Source organism: Astyanax mexicanus, chromosome 22, assembly GCF_023375975.1.
Source record: "Astyanax mexicanus isolate ESR-SI-001 chromosome 22, AstMex3_surface, whole genome shotgun sequence".
Classification (NCBI taxonomy): Eukaryota; Metazoa; Chordata; class Actinopteri; order Characiformes; family Acestrorhamphidae; genus Astyanax; species Astyanax mexicanus.
The window spans coordinates 32,275,663-32,294,926 of NC_064429.1; the positions used below are offsets into that span (position 1 = coordinate 32,275,663).

Here is a 19,264-nt window from a genome sequence, read left to right on the forward strand (position 1 = left end):
AAAGTTGTTCCATATTTTATCACTCTTTAAATATACTGATTAAAAATAATGTGGCTACAAGAACACTTTAGTGCACTATAGCTTTATAATAATGCTTAGTATATTTTTAATCTATTTTTTTTCACTAGGGTTGGAAAGAGCAGTGGCTTTACTTACACTTTTACTGCTGAGACCACACAGTGCAGTAGGTTCAGCTGAAGGTTTATTCTGTTGAGATGTGCTGCTAATGCTCCCACAGCCCCGCCCCCCGAGCCCACCGTGGCTTTGAAGTGTGTGTAAACCTTTACACATCAAACACACACACACACACACACAAACACACACACACACGCAGTGTATCCAGGACAGCAGAGCCGGTGGGCCGGGGGGCTCACACAGCCAACATAAGGCTTTTCCAAACCCTCTGGATGTTTAAAGAAGACTAAACTGAACAAGAACCAATGCATCAGTACAGACAGACAGACAGGCAGGCAGGCAGATAGACAGACAGACAGACAGCACTGGAGTCAGCAGTATGCTGAGAGCAGATAGAGAAAGAAAAGGGGTAATGCTCCTCTCAGAGCCTCAGATCAGAACCACTGAGCCCAAATCCGAGCGCTGCTTAAAACCTGACTCACTATGAAGTACAGATTTCTGAATCTGTATAATTCAGTCTACTCACATTAACACTAACCTTGAATAGTTATATATATATATAAATATATGAAAAGTAGGATTTCATTTTCCAGCAGGACATGGCACATGCCCTGTTTGCCAAAAATATCCATGGTTCTTAGATAATGTTGTGATTTTCTTAGAGACTGATTTTTGAGTTTTTATTGTCTGTAAGCCATAATCATCTACAATAAAAGAAATAATCGTAGTAAATAATGCAGTAAATGTAGTAAATAAATTATATTTTTCTATTACACATATATATATATATATATATATATATATATATATATATATATATATATATATATATATATATATATATATATATATATTTGATAACAGACTAATATGTTTAACAAAAGAAGGAATGGTTGGATAAATACAGGGCTTGTACTAAAAAGGCTTAAACAACGAGGCAAATAATGAATAAAACAATACATAATGAACAAAGACCTTAATTACTTGATAAAATAATCATGTTGCAATGTGCTCAAATGTATACATCAATAAGAGATTTGATACAGTAAATATATTGATAAATGTATTTGTTTAATTTGTTTAACCTTGCATTCATTCATTCATTCATTCATTCATTCATTTATACATACATTCATTCATTTATACATTCATTCATTCATTCATTCACCCATTCATTCATTTATTTATTTACTCATTCATTCATTCATTCATTCATTCATTTACCCATTCATCCATCCATTCATTCATTCATTTGCTCATTCATTCATTCATTTACTCATTCATTCATTTATTCATTTACTCATTCATTCATTCACTCATTCATTCATTCATTCACTCATTCATTCATTCATTCATTCATTTACTCATTCATTCATTTATTCATTAATTCATTCATTTACTCATTCATTCATTCATTTACTCATTCATTCATTTACTCATTTATTCATTCATTCATTTACTCATTCATTCATTTACTCATTTATTCGTTCATTCATTGACTCATTAATTAATTAATTCATTTACTCATTCATTCATTCATTCATTTACTCATTCATTCATTCATTCATTCATTTACTCATTCATTCATTCATTCATTCATGTAACCAACTAATCGATTGAGTGACTGACTGACTGACTGACTAACTGATTGATTGATTGATAGATTGATTGATTATATAATTTAATAAATGTGTGGTTAGATTATTAAATGACAGCATAGAATAATAAATGGATAAGAGTGTGGATAGATGAATAGATGAATAAATTAATAAACCAGTCAATGCATTAATAGACTGCATAGAAGAATGAATGAATAAATGAATTTACAGAGAAAAATGTGGATCAATAATGAATGATTGCATAATGAAATGAATGTATGGGTAAATGAATGAATGCATGAATGAAAGTGTGGATGAATGAGTTAATGAATGCATAGATTACTTGATATATGGATGAATGAAAGAAAGTGTGGATAGGTAAATTACTGAATCTATTAAAAAATTAATTAATGTGACCACAGAGGAATGTATGGATGAATGTAAATGTAAGTAAAACATGCAATAGATAAATTATTCATTGATTCATTCATGCATTCACTCATTTATTCATTTATTCATTCATTCATTGATCAATTAATTGATAAAAAATGTGTGTGGTTAGATGATTAAATGAATACATAGAGGGGTTAAATGGATGAATAAATTAATAAACCAGTCAATGCAAAGAGACTACATGGGTAAATGAATGGATGAATGGATGAATGGATGGATGAATGAATGGATGAATATACAGACTGTAGTATAGTGCAGTGTAGTGGGTTAGTGTATGTTATCTATTCCCGGTGGATCTGCTCTCAGGGAGATGATATATATGGAGTGAGGATGAGCTGTTATCTGTGTATAGAGGTGGGGATGTAGAAGAATGGCCGAGGCTGTGTCTGTCTCTGGGTAGCGATTAAGAGCAGCGATTCTGACGGTGGGTTTAATCTCTGTGCTGAGCGCTTTCTCTCTCTCTCTCTCTCTCTCTCTTTCTCTCTCTCTCTTTAAGAAGAGAAATGGAATTCTGCAGAAAGATTAATTAGTTTTCTTTGAACAGAACTTCTTCTCTCTTCTTCTTTCTCTCTGTGTTTAAAGTCTATTTTAGTACTTTAGCCATTAACTACACTCAGAGCTACAGTATATGAGGGTCATGTGACTCATTTCAGGAGGGCTCGGGCTGTAGTGAATTAGTGAATAGATTTAGGAGATGTATGAACTGTTCTAAAGTGAGTTATATGGGTGAAATTTGTATTGAGTTGTACAGCTCTGGAAAAAAAAAAAAGAGACCACTTTAGTTTCTGAATCAGTTTCTCTGATTTTGTTATTTTTAGGTTTATGTTTGAGTAAAATGAACATTATTGTTTTGTTCTATAAACTACAGACAACATTTCTCCCAAATTCTAAATAAAAATATGGTCATTTAGAACATTTATTTGCAGAAAATGAGAAATGGCTGAAATAACAAAAAAAAAAAAAAGATGCAGAGCTTTCAGAAAACAAGTTTATATTCATATGAGAGTTTTAAGAGTTCAGAAATCAATATTTGGTGGAATAATCCTGGTTTTTAATCACAGTTTTCATGCATCTTGGCATCATTTTCTCCTCCACCAGTCTTACACACTGCTTTTTTGGATAACTTTATGCCTTTACTCCTGGGGAGCGTTTTTCCATTTGTTTGGTTTGGTTTCACACAGGCAAAAACCTAAATACACCAAAATATGCACCAATAAAGCACGCGATCACATCGTCTCCTCTGATTGGTCAGTGCTGTCTGGCGTGAAAGTAAATATACATATACAAAAAAGCGCGAATAACTGCTTTAACACTGAACGCTGAAACAATGCGCTTTCAAACACAGTGTTTGGACACAGTGGACCACAGTGTCTCATTCTTTTATATGTATATGTTCATGTTTATCAGAATAGACTGCACCTTTATTTGAGTGATTTGAGCAATTTAGCTCAAATAAAAGGAGTATATTTGATAGTCTGGTCGCATCGAGACCAAATAACTGGACCAATTAGTGCTGGTGTGAAAACACCCTAAGAGAATTTGTATGTGCCTTTTGCGTATTTCGAGCTGCACAAGGTGTACTTTTCCCGTCGTTATGATAGCAAAGGCACACTGACACACAATACAAATCAAGCTGCATGTTGAAGCAATTGATGGCTAGAATCGTCTATGCATATAGACAGCAATAAGCGACCCTTGCAAAATTCTTAATAATCACAATCAATGCATTAGACCCCATCGACCCATCCCACAGGTCAGTGCAGCGTTCATAAGCTTCCATGGGACATGGCAAAAGTCATGGGACACCATACTACTGTATTTCATGTTCCACAATGATGCACAGATTCACTCGTATCACCTGGAGTCAGAGTGTGTAAGAGTATGCATGCAGTACATGTGTGTGTGAGTGTGTACGTGGTCAGCTCAGCTGGAGAGAGCTGAAGTGTTTGCAGAGTGAATGAAATCGCAGGGCTTTCCTCACTCACAGCCGTTTACAAAGCGCGAGAGCTGGCGGACGCGAGAGCTGGCGGACGCGAATGCAGCGCACAGCAGGGAAAGCAGCTGGAGCTCTGCCAAACGCTGCAGGATTTCAATAGCAATGACTGCCTAACACAATCACTGAGAAATAAAACACCTGAGGTGGAAAAATGAGAGAACGAGAGAGAGAGAGCGAGAGTGGGGATTCTCTCTGTAGATGGTCTATTGTCTCTTTGTTTCACCCTTAGAAGGGTTTATGCATTATATTTTTATTGTGCTGTACATTCTCTTCTCATTCACTTTTTTTTTAACTTATTTTGATTAGTTTCTTTTCTTCTTATTTTTATTATTATTTTTTATGTATTTTTTATTATACTATGTAAAAGTTCATTTTAGCTTAATTTTAAATATTTTTTGTCGTATTAATCTTATCTTCTTCTGATTTAAATTTCTTTTCAATTAAACCAAGTTGTATTACTATTTTACTATCATTATTTATTAATTCATACTTATTTTAATTTTGATCCATTTTGATCTTTAATTTAGTATTATTTTAAAATTATTTCATGTAGTTTTTTTGTATTTATGTAGTTTTTTTGTAATTGCTCGGCTACATTGAAAATGAAGGTCACTCTCAATGTACTTCCGAGTCAAAATAAAGGTTGATTGATTGATTGATTGGTTGATTACATGATTATAGCCTATTACCATATTTTTCAGACTATAAGGCGCACTTAAAATTCATTAATTTTCCCACAAATCAACAGTGCACCTTATAATCTGGTGCACCTTATGTGTTATGAATTCTACCAGTCTGGTATTATAAGGAGCAGTAAAGCCACTTCACTAAAGTACAGCATTATAAGGGTGAGTTTATACGTTTTCAGTGTTTAAGTTTCTCCAGCATTAAGGCTGGGTGCAGCAGCATTAGCATTAGCTTCTAACCACAGCACTAGCTCTTTCTTCTTTCGTTCAGAGGCGAGTATTCAGATTGTAGTCCAGCTTTATCTAGGGAAATGTACGCCCCGCTAGTGCTGCGGTTAGCGGCTAATGCTAATACTGCTGCACCCAGCCTTAGTGCTGGAGAAACTTCATTGAAAACATCCTTCATTTTGTATCCTTAGACAAAATGTTGGAAACGTATTCTTACTGTAAATAAATGGAAGAGCTTTACTCAGCTCAGGGTCGTGGGAGACGTATGAGAGAAGTATGGAGATAAGTAAGTAGATTTGATTTAGGGATATAAATGGTCTCTTTTAGGACCTGCAAAGACAGTAGCTGCCCATTATGTGGTGGCCACAAAAAAAATCTGCTTTGTAAAATTAAATGTAATGAAGTGTAATGGTGGGATGGAGTGCTACAGACAAGTAGCTCTCAAGCCCAGAGGGTTGTTGAACCCAATTGCAGAACAGTTGATCTCAAAGCAGGTAAACCCAAGAAAAAAGGAATAAATAAATAAATAAACACACCTCTCCTTCGACGCGGGATCGAACCCGTGTCTTCAGTGTCGCGACCAATACACTACAGCTGCCCCGGCTAGTGAATTGGGACACGGCCGGGGAAAAAAAACGCCCTTATAAGGAGATAGGGAGCCCAAGAACAGGTGAAACAACGAGAACGGGTGGAAACTAAAGTCACACCGAGTGCAACAGAGAGAAAGAGAGAGACAGGGGAGGCATGTAATCAAAAGCTCACCAGAGAAACATTTTATTTAGTTATTTTTCATTATCGTTCATTATGGTTCAAACAACCTCGCTTGCCAGATGTTTCATGCATGCTTGGAACTTTTCAACCTCAGTTTTCAACCAATTTTCCTCAATGTTTTAAATCAGTCACTTCCGCTAGTAAAATATCATGTATCTTGTTTTACATCTGTGTATCAGTTACTTGAGATTCTGCTTCCTGTAAAATATTCATTGTGCGCAATTAAACAGCTTCCTGTCACTGTTCAAAGGCAGCGAATCTTCCTGCATGTTAATGAAGCTCCGTCTGCTACAGGTTTCTTCTTCTGCTGTACTGCAGTCTGGAGCACCGACAGCACCACTCATTAAATTACACTTTAATATTGAGTCATTTTTCACAGCAAATAATAATAATCAGGTTCTGCTCTTTTCTTATAGCATAACATTAATACCTGTAGCTCTAAACTGAGGAGGCATTTTAAACTAAACTTTACACTAAAGTTTATGTTTTAAAAATTTAGTTTAAAATATATTTTGATTCCAGTTTTGATTTTAAACATAATTTAAATACACGTGTTAAATACCAAAAATACTTTAAACCAAAAATTGTGTTCTGTATATACAGTATTTAATGCCTGTTAGTTGTGTGTAATGTTTGAGTTTTTTTTATAGTTTTCTTTTAAATATATTCTACAATTAATGCAATTTTAAACACTTTTTCAAAATTAAATGTACTTTTAGATAGATAGATAGATCTATATATATATTATAGATATATCTATAATATATAACCCAATAATGGTTTTGAAAATACTTTTAAAACAAGTCATTTTGTTCAGGTTCTACACTATATATTCAAACTAAAGTTCATTTCTCAATATATTTGTTATAAAGCACTTTTAGTTTTAATGCACTTCCTATTTCTATTTTAAACATGTTTTAGTAGGCTTAGTTTGAAAAAATAGTTTAAACTTATTTTTATTTAGTTTTGAATATATTTCATATGTGTATATATATATATATATATTTGAATGTAGTTTTAACCTAAGCCAGGTGAGTAAAACAAGCATTTTAGTTTTGAATTGAATTTAACTAAAGCTTAACTTTACATTTTAAACTTTTTAATTATTTACAAAATGTTCTGCAACTATGAAGAAGAACATATGGAATTATTTAGTGAACAAAAAAGTGTTAAGCAAACCAGAATATATTTTATATTTTAGACACTTCTTGATTAGATGACAGTTTTGCACATCTTGTTCATTTGCACATTTTCTCAGGCAGCTTTATGAGGTAGAATCACCTGGAATTCAGGCTTTCAGTTAACAGCTGTGCTGAACTCATCAAGAGTTAATTCATTTATTACTTGCGTTTTTTGTCTCTTAATAAAGTGTTTGAGAGCATCAGTTGAAAAGTAGTGAAGAGGTAGAGTTACAAGTACACAGTGAATACTCTGTGAGAACTCTATTTGACTTTGCAGCTGCAAAGACCATCAATCAATGGTATGGTGAAACTGGCACTCATCAGGAGCACCCTATGAAAGGAAGAGCAAGAATTCCTCTGTTGCACAGGATAAGTTCATCAGAGCTTCCAGCCTCAGAAAATGCTTTTGGTTTGTTTAACTTGTAGAATAGCTTGAGCAGATGTATCTGTGTAATAAATCTAATAAAACAGAAGATTATAACGTGTAATAAATGTGTGTATTTAGTGAAGAGCATCAGATTTAGTGTTGTGATAGTTTGGGCTCTCAGCTCTCGGCTCTGCTCTTTACAGTACATTAATACACCACTTCATATTCCCCATCTATAACTCAGTGCATTAACAGCATAACACCGCCACATTTTTCCTAATTATCATCTGGACATTATGACTTGACAAGTGGAAAATTGCATGTGACTGAGTGATGATGGGTAATGCATATAAATGAGACGGCCGGTCGGGCTTTTAACGGATCGGTACGGATGTTACGGGAATCCCATCGCTCGGCTTTTCTGCCGTTAACTTGGACCGGCGCCAACGCTGAAACAATACGCTGATCCTCCCATTCAGAGTCAGTAATGTGTGATCTTTATAATATCTGTCTCCGCTGATAATGTCACTCATACGCTGTTTAACATTCGCGCATATTAAACACTCTTTGGATTATAGAGTGATTCTATTGGGGCATCAGTCTGACAGAGCTTTCATCTGAAGGTGACACTTTAACTGCGCTGAATTTAATACATTATAACTAATTATGATCTTTTTCCTCAGGAATATATGCACATTTTACTGACAGTATTTATATTTTTTTTCAACAGTAAAAGTCTCTCAAAAATGCTTGGTAGTCAATCAGTCATGCAGTCATCTTGTATTGGGTTTATTCCTAGAAATAACAGCTTTCTAGGTATTTCATTATGACTAATGTCTATTGAAATTAGATTTTTTTTATATGCAGTATGTTGAATTTTTGTTTAACCCTCCTGTTATCCTGTCATGTGCATGTTTAATTATGCAAAAAGATGTCTGAAACCTAAAAAAAAAAATTGAATATTTTATTACTAACTCAATTACTATTTATTCTATCAATTTTTAGTGCAATGGTGTTCCTTACCTCTAACAGGTAATGCTTCAATTAGAATAATTCACATTCACAAAATATACATATATATATATATATGTGTGTTTTAACTTTTTTTTAATGTTTCACTACTTCTATTTGAACTATGTTTGAAAGACCCACATATAAACACAATAGTTCTACATAACATTAAAACGTAACATTGCAACTTTCATTGCAAATATGCAAATGCAAATATGTGAGATTAACCATTTTTATATTGTTATATATGTTGATTACACTAATTAAGGCAAGCATTTTTTTTTTTACTTTATCTTCAAGCTTTAAAACAAGTCAATTTGACCTGTAACATAACAGGAGAGTTAAATAAAACTTAATTTACTTTTTTTTTTTTACTAAATTTTAATTTAATTTCTGTATGTTTTAATACTTTTTTAAATCCATTTTGGGGTTAAAATGTAAAACATTGCTGTCCTGTCACGTCTTAGCCCTGTCTCATGTCTCTGTGTGTCTTCCCCACGTGACCTGTGCCTCTCTGTGTCTCCTGTCAGTAGATTTCCACCATGTGTTTCTCATTTGTAGCTCCGCCCCTTCCCCAGGTGTTTCCAATTCTAGTGTGTTTTATGTTACTATAAATAGCCCTCCTCTGCCACCTTGTCCTCCGTCGGTCTTTGCACCTTCCCCTGTTGTTTTGTCTCTCTGTTGTTTCACCACGTTTCATAGCCCTAGTCCTTGCTCTGTTTTACCTCTGTTTATCTCTTGTGTATATTTCTAGTTTCCTTTATTTCCTTTATTGTTTTCTCCCTTGCCCTGCTTAGTTTAGTTCCCCTTGTCTAGTTTAGTTTCTTGTTTAGCTCCATGTTCCCTGTATTTAACCTTAGTCATTTGTTTCTCGTTTATTTCTTGTTTTCACGTTTATAGTTTATTGCCTTGTTTATTTTCTAGTTTATTTCCCTTGTATATATATTCCTTATTTGTTTATTATTATCATCACTCGTTTGTTATTGGTTATTTGTGTTTCTTTGTTACATGTTTACTTGTTCCTCGTTTCCTTGTTTCTTTGTTATTTATTTAATAAATTATTTATTTATATCGCCCTTACCTGCGCTTGTGTCCGCTTTCCTCGTCACCCTGCCTGGGTCGTTCCGTGACATGTCCAATGAAAAACATGTATCTTTAAAACAGTAACTTTACAGGAGAGAGATAAAACCTTTTCAACTTTCAATGGAAGTCAATGTAAAAATAGTTTATGTCAGGGCATTTTGGAGAATTTCTATTGGTCCATACATCAAGAAATTTTGAAACAGTGTAAGGGAAAGTTTGTTTGTTTAAAAAAATGTAATACATTTAAAATCGACAAAAATGAAAATACTTGTTTTTCACGGGACAGCAGCAGAATTTTTATTCAATTTTCAGTACATCTTCAACCTAATTAAAGTTTTAATAAGATATTTTAAATCGAATATGTTAGTTAGTTTTATACATACTGTGGTGCTTAAAAGTTTGTGAACCTCTCTTAGCATTTCTGCGTAAATGTGACCCAAAACATTATCAAAAAATTTTAATTATTACAAAATGAGACAAAAATATAAAACATGCTCATTTATTTATTGAGAAAAATTATATAATATTACATATTTTAGAGTGGCAAAAGTGATCCTTTGCTTTCAGTATCTGGTCTGATTCCCCCCCCTCTTTGCTACAATAGCTGCTAAACTAAACATTTTCGTTAACTGTTGATCAGTCCTGCATCATCCACTGTAAAGTAAATTAAAGTAAATTAAAAATTGTGCTATGGTTTGAATGTCACTTTTTAACATTAATTTCCATCAAATTAGGGTATTTAAAATCATTAAATATTTAAATCTTGAATTTCATTCAGTTTTTGCTTGAATAATTGTATAATTATATTATTTATATTAGGTAAATAAATATGTTTATGTATGTGTGTCTCCCTCAGAGATTCGTGAGGCGTTTAAGGTGTTTGATCGGGATGGGAACGGCTTCATATCGAAGCAGGAGCTGGGCATGGCCATGCGTTCTCTGGGCTACATGCCCAATGAAGTGGAGCTGGAGGTCATCATCCAGAGACTGGACATGGACGGTGAGGAGAACCTGGATAAATACACTTGATCAAAACTTCACACTCAAAAAAACACTTATTTTTAACCTTGTAACGCAACACAACATATAAAAGCTACTTTAAATAACTATATATAACTTTTATATCATTTTATTTCAAATTTTTTTCACATTTTTTCTCCAATTTACACGGCCAATTACCCAACCCACTCATCAGGGCTCCCGCTATCACTAGTGATGCCCCAACACAAAGAGTGTAAAGACCTCTGATACATGTGAAGTCAGACTCCGCCTCTTTTTGAACTGGTGCTGATGCAGCATTACCGAGTAGCATCACAGCGCTAACACTCGGAGGAAAGCGCAGCGACTCGGTTCTGATACATCAGCTCACAGACGCAGCCTTGTGCTGATCCACATCACCCTAGGAGTGATGAGGGGAAAGAGCGCCATCTACTGTACCCACTCAGAGAGATCAAGACCCATTGTGCTCTCTCAGGGCTGTGGCAGCTGATGGCAAGCTGCATGACCAGGATTCGAACCAGTGATCTCCTAATCATAGTGGCAGCACTTATCCCTCTGCACCACTCGGAGGCCCCTCTCTTAAACTTTAATGTAATTACCATTAAAAATACGATACCGATCAAGCAACACATCACAGTATTATTTGGATGCTGGGTAAAAATTAAGCACTGCAATGTAGATCTGCTCCGTTTATTTACAGTAAGCTTAGATGTCTAGATTTCCACTAAGGCTGGGTGCAGCAGCATTAGCTGTTAGCGCTCGTAAGTGCTGTAAAATGCCAAAATGCCAGGGCGATATTAGCAGTTTCTAGCAGTTTGTCCCTCGTAGCTTTTTTTTTTTTTTTTTTTTTAATATACTCACCTCTGTATGGCGAAAGAGCCAGCACATAGTTTAGTTAGTGGGTAATGCTAATGCTTCTCTAGCAGTGCTAGCCGGGGTTAGCATCCTCAGTGCTGGAGAACTAAACTGAAACTCCTGTATTACGCTGTATTACAATTCAGTGGAGTGTTTAAAAACTCCAGCAGCACTGCACCAGCACAACACACACGCTAAGGTAATGCTAATGCTAATCTCTCTCTCTCTCTGGGTTGTAGGAGATGGTCAGGTGGATTTTGAGGAGTTCGTAACGCTGCTGGGGCCGAAGCTCACGGCTGCAGGGATGCCGGACAAGTTCAACGGAACCGATTTCGACTCTGTTTTCTGGAAGGTGATTATCGGACTCTTCACTCTTATTAATACTGACAACAGGCACAGACTGTGTCTCTGCTGTCACACACACACACACACACACACACACACACACACACAACCAGGCCAAATCAGGAACTTCAACACCCACCCACTCACTCTATAATTTAACGTTCATTACGCAGTCAAATAAAGAGGTGCTTGGCAAATTGCATCCACAGCTCTGCTCCAGGGTTTAAACTGAGGACGGTGGAAACGTGGATCTACTGTATATGTGGGTTAATTGTGGTGTATTTTTAAAGTGGTTTACCATAGTGTTAGTTAGCTTACAGAGTTTACACACCTGCACTTTTTGCCATATTTTTGCACTATAAATTGCACAAGATTATAAGGATGAAGCTCTATTCTCTGGACTATTTCCATATTATAAGGCACATTATGCGACACTAGAAAGGGACAAAGGTGTTGCCATGTTTTCCTTCTAATTCCCTCTAATTCAGCAGGTCTCGTCGCTAAGCTAAGTAATTCTTAAAAATAATATTTTCTTTTAAAGTTAAACAAATGCTGGATGTTAATCTACACATATTTATCTCTTTAAAACTTTATTTGGGTTAGTAAAGCGTTTCCGTTTATTTACAGTTAGCTTATATTTTTATATTTCCACTAAGGCTGGGTGCAGCAGCATTAGCTGTCAGCGCAAGTAAATGCAATTCAATAGCGCTACACTAAGGGACCCTGAGCTTGTTTTAATACGTTAAAAACGTGCAGGCTACAGGCCTTATAGTACGAAACATACGGTAGTCCAGTTTAATAGGCTCTGGTTTATTTTTGCATGTAATTCAGTTTGTTTGGGCAAAAATAGATACAGAATTCACTCTCACATTTAGACCAAAACAACCACACCAAGACCATTGAGAGCAGGTCGACCCCAAATGAACTCTGGAGTGGTCCATTTGTGGTAAAATCTATGATTTGACCTTAACCCTAGTCAGTTATCAGGTGCAAGTTTGAGCCTTAAAATCTGATTTTGCGATTTATAGATTTATGTTTAAGTAAAATGAACATTGTTGTTTTATTCTATAAACTACGGGCAAGATTTCTCAACATTCATTTGTCACTTAGAGCATTTATTTGTAGAAAACAAGTTCAAATTCATAAAGTTTTAGGAGTTCAGAAGTCAATATTTGGTGGAATAACCCTGTTTTTTAATCACAGTTTTCATGCATCTTGGCATCATGTTCTCCTCCTCCACCAGTCTTACACACTGCTTTTGAATAACTTTATGCTATTCACTCCTGGTGCAAAAATTCAAGCAGTTCAGCTTGGTTTGATGGCTTGTGATCATCCATCTTCCTCTTGATTATATTCCAGTGGGTTTCAATTTGGTAAAATCAAAGAAACTCATCATTTTTAAGTGGTCTCTTATTCTTTTTACACAGCTGTATATTCAAAAACGTCACATGGTGGTGTGTTAGTCTGAAAGAGTGCAATCGTGGAAAATGGTGCTCTTGTCTTTCTACAGTGTGACATGCAGAAGCTGACGGTGGAGGAACTGAAGCGGCTCCTGTACGACACCTTCTGTGACCACCTGTCCATGAAAGACATCGAGAACATCATCATGACGGAGGAGAACCACATCGAGAACCCAGAGGACTGTCAAGTGGACATAGACTGTAAGAGTTGAAAAAGAGCTACTAGAGAGCTTCTGAATTCGAAATCTAACACCTACATTGTACTTTCACTTTATTAGATACACTGTCCTTGTATGTCCACCTACTGGCCATTTTATTAGAAACACTGCCCCTGTATGTCCACAAAGTGGCCACTTTATTAGAAATCCCTATCTTAGTACTTAACAACTCTGGCCACAGTTCCTATATGTCCACCTACTGGCCATTTTATTAGAAACACTGTCCCTGTACGTCTACCTACTGGCCATTTTAAAAGAAACACTGTCCCTGTATGTCCATCTACTGGCTATTTTATTAGAAACCCAGTCTGTCCAAATACTGGCCATTTTATTAGAAACACTGTCCCTATATGTCCACCTACTGGCCATTTTATTAGAAACCCCTATCTTAGTATTTAACAACTCTGGCCACCATCCCTGTATGTCCACCTACTGGCCATTTTATTAGAAACACTGTCCCTGTATGTCCACATACTGGCCATTTGATTTATTAAAAACACTCTTCTTGTAATTTCCACCACTGGCCACTTTACTGGAAACACCATCTCAACTTTTACCTACTGTCTGCATTAGTAGAAACATTGTCCCTGTACTTCCACACACTGGTCACTTTACTTGACTTCCATTCACTGGCCACTTTATTAGAAACAATGTCCACCAACTTGCAACACACATTAACTGTATGAACACTGTGGAACAATGAAGCTCTTCTTCACTTGTTATCCTTTCTTCATGTCTTCATCTATCTTGTCCTTTCTCTCATTTCACAGCGTCGAGTCCGACCCAGCAGGTGAAGCAGACGTGCGTGAGGAAGAGCCTTATCTGCGCCTTCGCCATCGCTTTCATCATCAGCGTTATGCTCATCGCAGCCAATCAGGTGCTCCGCAGCGGCATGAAATAGCAGCGCCGCCCAATCACAGACCAGAGAATGGTGAACACTAACCAATGACTGAAGCAACAGTGGCAAAAAAAAAAGAAAAAACTCATATTTTAAACTAAAGAGTCCAAATAACAACATCAACTGGCAGTGCTGTGACCCAGACTCTGTTCTTCTTCTACTACCAGCTAAAAACTCGTCCATGAAAACTTCAAAGACCTGAAAGAAGACCTGAAGGACCTGAACGAAAGATCGAATGTGGAATTTAACAAAAAAGAACGAAAGGAAGCGAGTGTTTCATCAGATTCACACTGTTATTTGGACGTGTGGGTCCAGAAACGATTCAGACTCTACTGCTCGACCTAGTTGGACTCTGGAGATGCATGGAAACCTCAAGGATCCTCCTGCTCCTCAGTGCATGATTGATGCATGGATTTACAGTAGTCTAATAGCACCTGTAGAGCTCAGCTGTGCATCCATCCATCAGTAAACCACATCCGAACAAGATGTGCTACAGAATCGGACCAAGGAGTCGAGGGCGGTCTTTCGGACCGAACCTGAAAGTGTATCCATACAGTGTACTTTGACCCATTTGCATGACTCTAAGGGCTGTTTAGGATATGCTCATGTTGTAAAAGTGTGTGTTACGTGTCGTTTTTCTCGATTACTGTGGGTTCTTACCTGTTGCACTGAGCAGATTATAGTAATACGCCACACTGCCAAAGGGGGGCGCTACAGCCCTGAAGTAACGTCTGTGTTTGAGTGGAAGAAATTGGGAAGTAGAGAGAGACTTTCAGACCTTTTTCGGGGAACTTGTTTGTGTAGGACCGGGAACTGGGTGTTGACCCTTTGAGATCAAATTGAACCAGTGCTTAAAATACTTTGTAGGAATAGTCTTCTTTTCCTACAAATTTAGAATCTCTTTTTGAGTCAGTAGCTCCTCCCCCCTCAAATAATTTAGATTTGTGTCTAAATGTTAGATCCTCCCTATCAAATCACAAGATTTTGATAATAGTGTGCTGAACCCTAGCTAGGAATTGAACCGATGATCTCCTTACACTTGTTTAGCAGGCAGTTAGACCGTAGGGCCACTCAAGATTCTAAACCAAATACTTTTGTCAGGGATTGGGCATTTCAGCTGTGGGTGGGACAACCGAGAATCAAACTCAGAATTAGGCCAACTTAAAATGGTACAGTAACTGATTGAGTAGCATTTTTGAGTTACTCAGTAATTGACAAATTTTCTTTGCTTAAGTTTCATTAATATATATTGATTTGAGCTCAACTCATGTGTAAATTATCTGCTGAATTTGATTTAAAATTGTGTAAAAGATTGAGTCGGTGGCAAATCTCCATCACATGATCTCTCAGGCTGGAAGGATTTTCACAACGGAGTGTTGAGCCCTAGCTAAGAATTGAACCGATGATCTCCTTACACTTATATAGCAGGCAGTTAGACCGTAGGGCCACTCAAGATTCTAAACTTAAAAATATGTATTCTTCCCCAAACTGAAATGCAGAAGCAATGAGATGTAGGAGAACTTTAGACTAACCAACTGGACAATAAGCCAGCTGTTAGAAATTTTGTTAGGGATTTTATGGAATTGGAGACCTCACATTCTCGTCCTAAAAACTCAGAATTATTTTTTTAGTCAGTGGCTTTTCCCCCTCAAATATTTTACTGTTAATTAACCTTCCCATCACATGATCTCCCAGGCTGGAAAGTTATATTAACAATAGAGGGCCGTGGCCAAGCTAGGAACTAAACCGATGATCTTCTTACACTTGTTTAGCAGGTAGTTAGACCGTAGGGCCACTCCAGATTCTAAACTCAACAATATGTATTCTTGTCCAAACTGAAATGCAGAGTTAAAATAGTTCCATTGCTGCTCTGTTTGTAGCTGCACTGTTTGTGGCACAGTAATACAGTGCATTACCGGCTGATAGCGGTACTTATAAAAAACCTCTCAGCCAATCACATTGCAGGGTTGGACCTAATTATGGTATAATTAGTGTTATGTATAAGGTTGGGTTACATTCAATAGAGAATAACGGTAACACTTCCAATGAACCCTGCCGCTGTAAGTACTTATGCACTGAAATACAGGCTTATTACAGTCATTATAAGGTATTATGCATGTCATATGATGCATTATAAATGCATTTTCATGAGGCATTATGAATACAGGGTCTATAGGAAGTGTTACCAGAATAGTATATATATTTAACTAGGAATTTGGTTGCTTTTTTAACTTTTAGTTGAACTCCAGTTAAGCATCTATAAGGCATCAACAATGGGTCATTCAAGTGTTATATCAGTTATACCAGTAATCAATACCTCAAATACGATATGTATATCTAAGCTAAATGCCTATAGGGTCTAAATAACACAAAGAAAAAGGAAGGTTCTGGAAAAGAGGAACACTGGAGATGAACTCAGGACTTCTAGATGAACAGCAATACTTTAGACCCAAGTCCAGCCAGATGTGGAGTGATACTTAACATATGTTTAATATATATATCTTTAATATTCAACATAAAACCAACAACCACCAGAGATACAGATACAAAACTCACAACAACAAAGGGTCAAACGCAGGTTCCCTGGTTCTAGATAAACAGGAGAACCGAGTCTGCTTCAGGAGACGCTCTGTTAACCATGTGAATACAAACAGCATTTGATTTACATCTGGAACACTATGCATTTTAAAGCTTAATTCTTAAAACGATCAATGCTATCAGTCAGTTCTAATGTCCTAATGTACAGTATCTGTTTCCCATCGTTACCCATATATTTACCTTCGCACTGTTGATGTGTTTTCATATTAATATATGGATATATGGAGTCAGATAATGAGAAGAGTGGGCTGAACACGGAATACTGTGACTTTTTAATTAATAATTAATTGCTACAGTTGCCCAATACCCCAAAAAATGCAATATATTTAAAATACATTGCAATATATTCCATTCATATTTAACATATGTTAATTATATATTGTACTAAAATGATAAATTATATAATGAAAAATGTGATATGTAATATATACCCTGTAAAGAAATCTGATATAAGCATATATATCAAAAACTTGGCATATATTTCAAAGCATATATTATTAATAAAATATGACTTCTAGGGGTATATATATATTTGTATACATAATACTGGAATATACTACCATTTACAAAACCATATAAGTAGGAGATACATAAATATTATTAAGATTAAAATGATCCCATACAGAAATGTGATATTTGTGCATATACAGTATATGGCAATGTAAAGATTTCAAATGTATTAATATGTTATAAAAGGAAGTTCCCTCATATATATATATATATATATATATATATATATATATATATATATATATATATATACATACACATATTTCAGTTATATTCTGTATCAACATAAGCAAATATATTGATATATATATTCACATTCAGTCTTATACACAATCTTTGTTATAAGAAAGATATTTTATTTTACATGTACAATATATGGGTCATATACTGTAAATACAAATATATGTATTTGTATTTACAGTATATGACCCATATATTGTACATGTAAAATAAAATATCTTTCTTATAACAAAGATTGTGTATAAGCATAAATATATATATATCACATAAATTGACCAAAACAAAAACTCAAATGATATACTGTTTGTAGAATAGATGCAAATATATATTTTACTGACACATATTTACAAGCACACGCTTCTTAACTGTAAAGTTGTATTTTTGGTATTTAAGGTTGTTTTTGTTCAGCAAGCATTCTTTGTCATAAATATTTTTACATATACATGCTACATTTAGTACTGTGCATATGTTCACGTATATATTTTTAAATTTGTTAATATATTACTGTGCTGAAATACATGTATATCAAACATTTCAACGTGTGACAGAGTTATGTTGAATATGAGGGAACTCCATCTGTGCTAAAATATACACAATGTCATATATTTTAACATTCTCTTTGTATTGCCATATACTGATTTCTGTACGGGATCATTGTAGTCATAGCAAAACTATGTATCTCCTAAATTACATGCTGAATATGGTTTTGATATATTACAGTATATTACAGTGTTTCATACACAAATATATACAGACCCATAGAATGAAATATATCAGGGTATTGTTGAAGCAGCAGGATAGTTGGACTGGTTCTGAGTGATGCTGTGAAAGTTATATATGTATATATGTACTGTAAGTGCAGCGTGACCCACTGACAGCGTATAAGAGTGTAAATCACCACTGGAGTCCCAATCGATCACTTGTGAAGCGTGTCCTCACTATTGTGGTGTGTAAAAGTGTGTAAGAACGATGGTAATAGAAGATGGAACAGCTGTAGCTCTGTCTCCGGTTCTGTATGATGTCCGGGTTCTGGGGTTAGTGGATCCGGGGCTGAATTAGCCAGTAGCTACAGGCAGCTACACGCTCACTTTTAGCACAGTTATTGTATACTAGTGAATCTGGATGGCCTGGTATATTTGAAATATGCAATATATAAGTAAAGCTCTGTCTGAGGGCAGGATCACTATTTATAAACTATTTATAAATGATTTATAAACGTATATAAAATCCAGAAAGGCTAGCAGGGTTGTGGGTAACGCTTTAATAATGATAACTTTCCTTAATATATTTTTAACTAATCAGAATTTGAATATATGGGTTGAACAATGAAACTGAAACACCTGTCTGTCATTTTAGTGTGGGAGGTTTCACGGCTAAATTGGAGCAGCCTGGTGTTCAATCTTCATTAATTGCACATTATTGCACCAGTAAGAGCAGTAAGAGTGTGAAGGTTCAATTAGCAGGGTAAGAGCACAGTTCTGCTCAAAATATTGCAATGCACACAACATTATGGGTGACATACCAGAGTTCAAAAGAGGACAAATTGTTGGTGCACATCTTGCTGGCGCATCTGTGACCAAGACAGCAAGTCTTTGTGATGCATTAAGAGCCACAGTGTCCAGGGTAATGTCA

The 19,264-nt window shown here is 35.7% G+C and overlaps 1 protein-coding gene across 1 annotated transcript in view; it reads left to right on the forward strand.

Moving 5' to 3' along the window:
* The window catches only part of LOC103036526 (calcium-binding protein 7), a 53,473-nt gene extending 35,893 nt beyond the window's left edge, over positions 1-17,580 (forward strand). Inside the window, exons 2-5 of the mRNA XM_022668436.2 lie at positions 10,366-10,509; positions 11,603-11,715; positions 13,219-13,369; positions 14,157-17,580. Coding sequence (XP_022524157.1) covers positions 10,366-10,509; positions 11,603-11,715; positions 13,219-13,369; positions 14,157-14,287 — 539 coding nt within the window. The 3' untranslated portion in view covers positions 14,288-17,580. The remainder of the gene's footprint in view (positions 1-10,365; positions 10,510-11,602; positions 11,716-13,218; positions 13,370-14,156) is intronic.
* Positions 17,581-19,264: the final 1,684 nt, after the last annotated feature.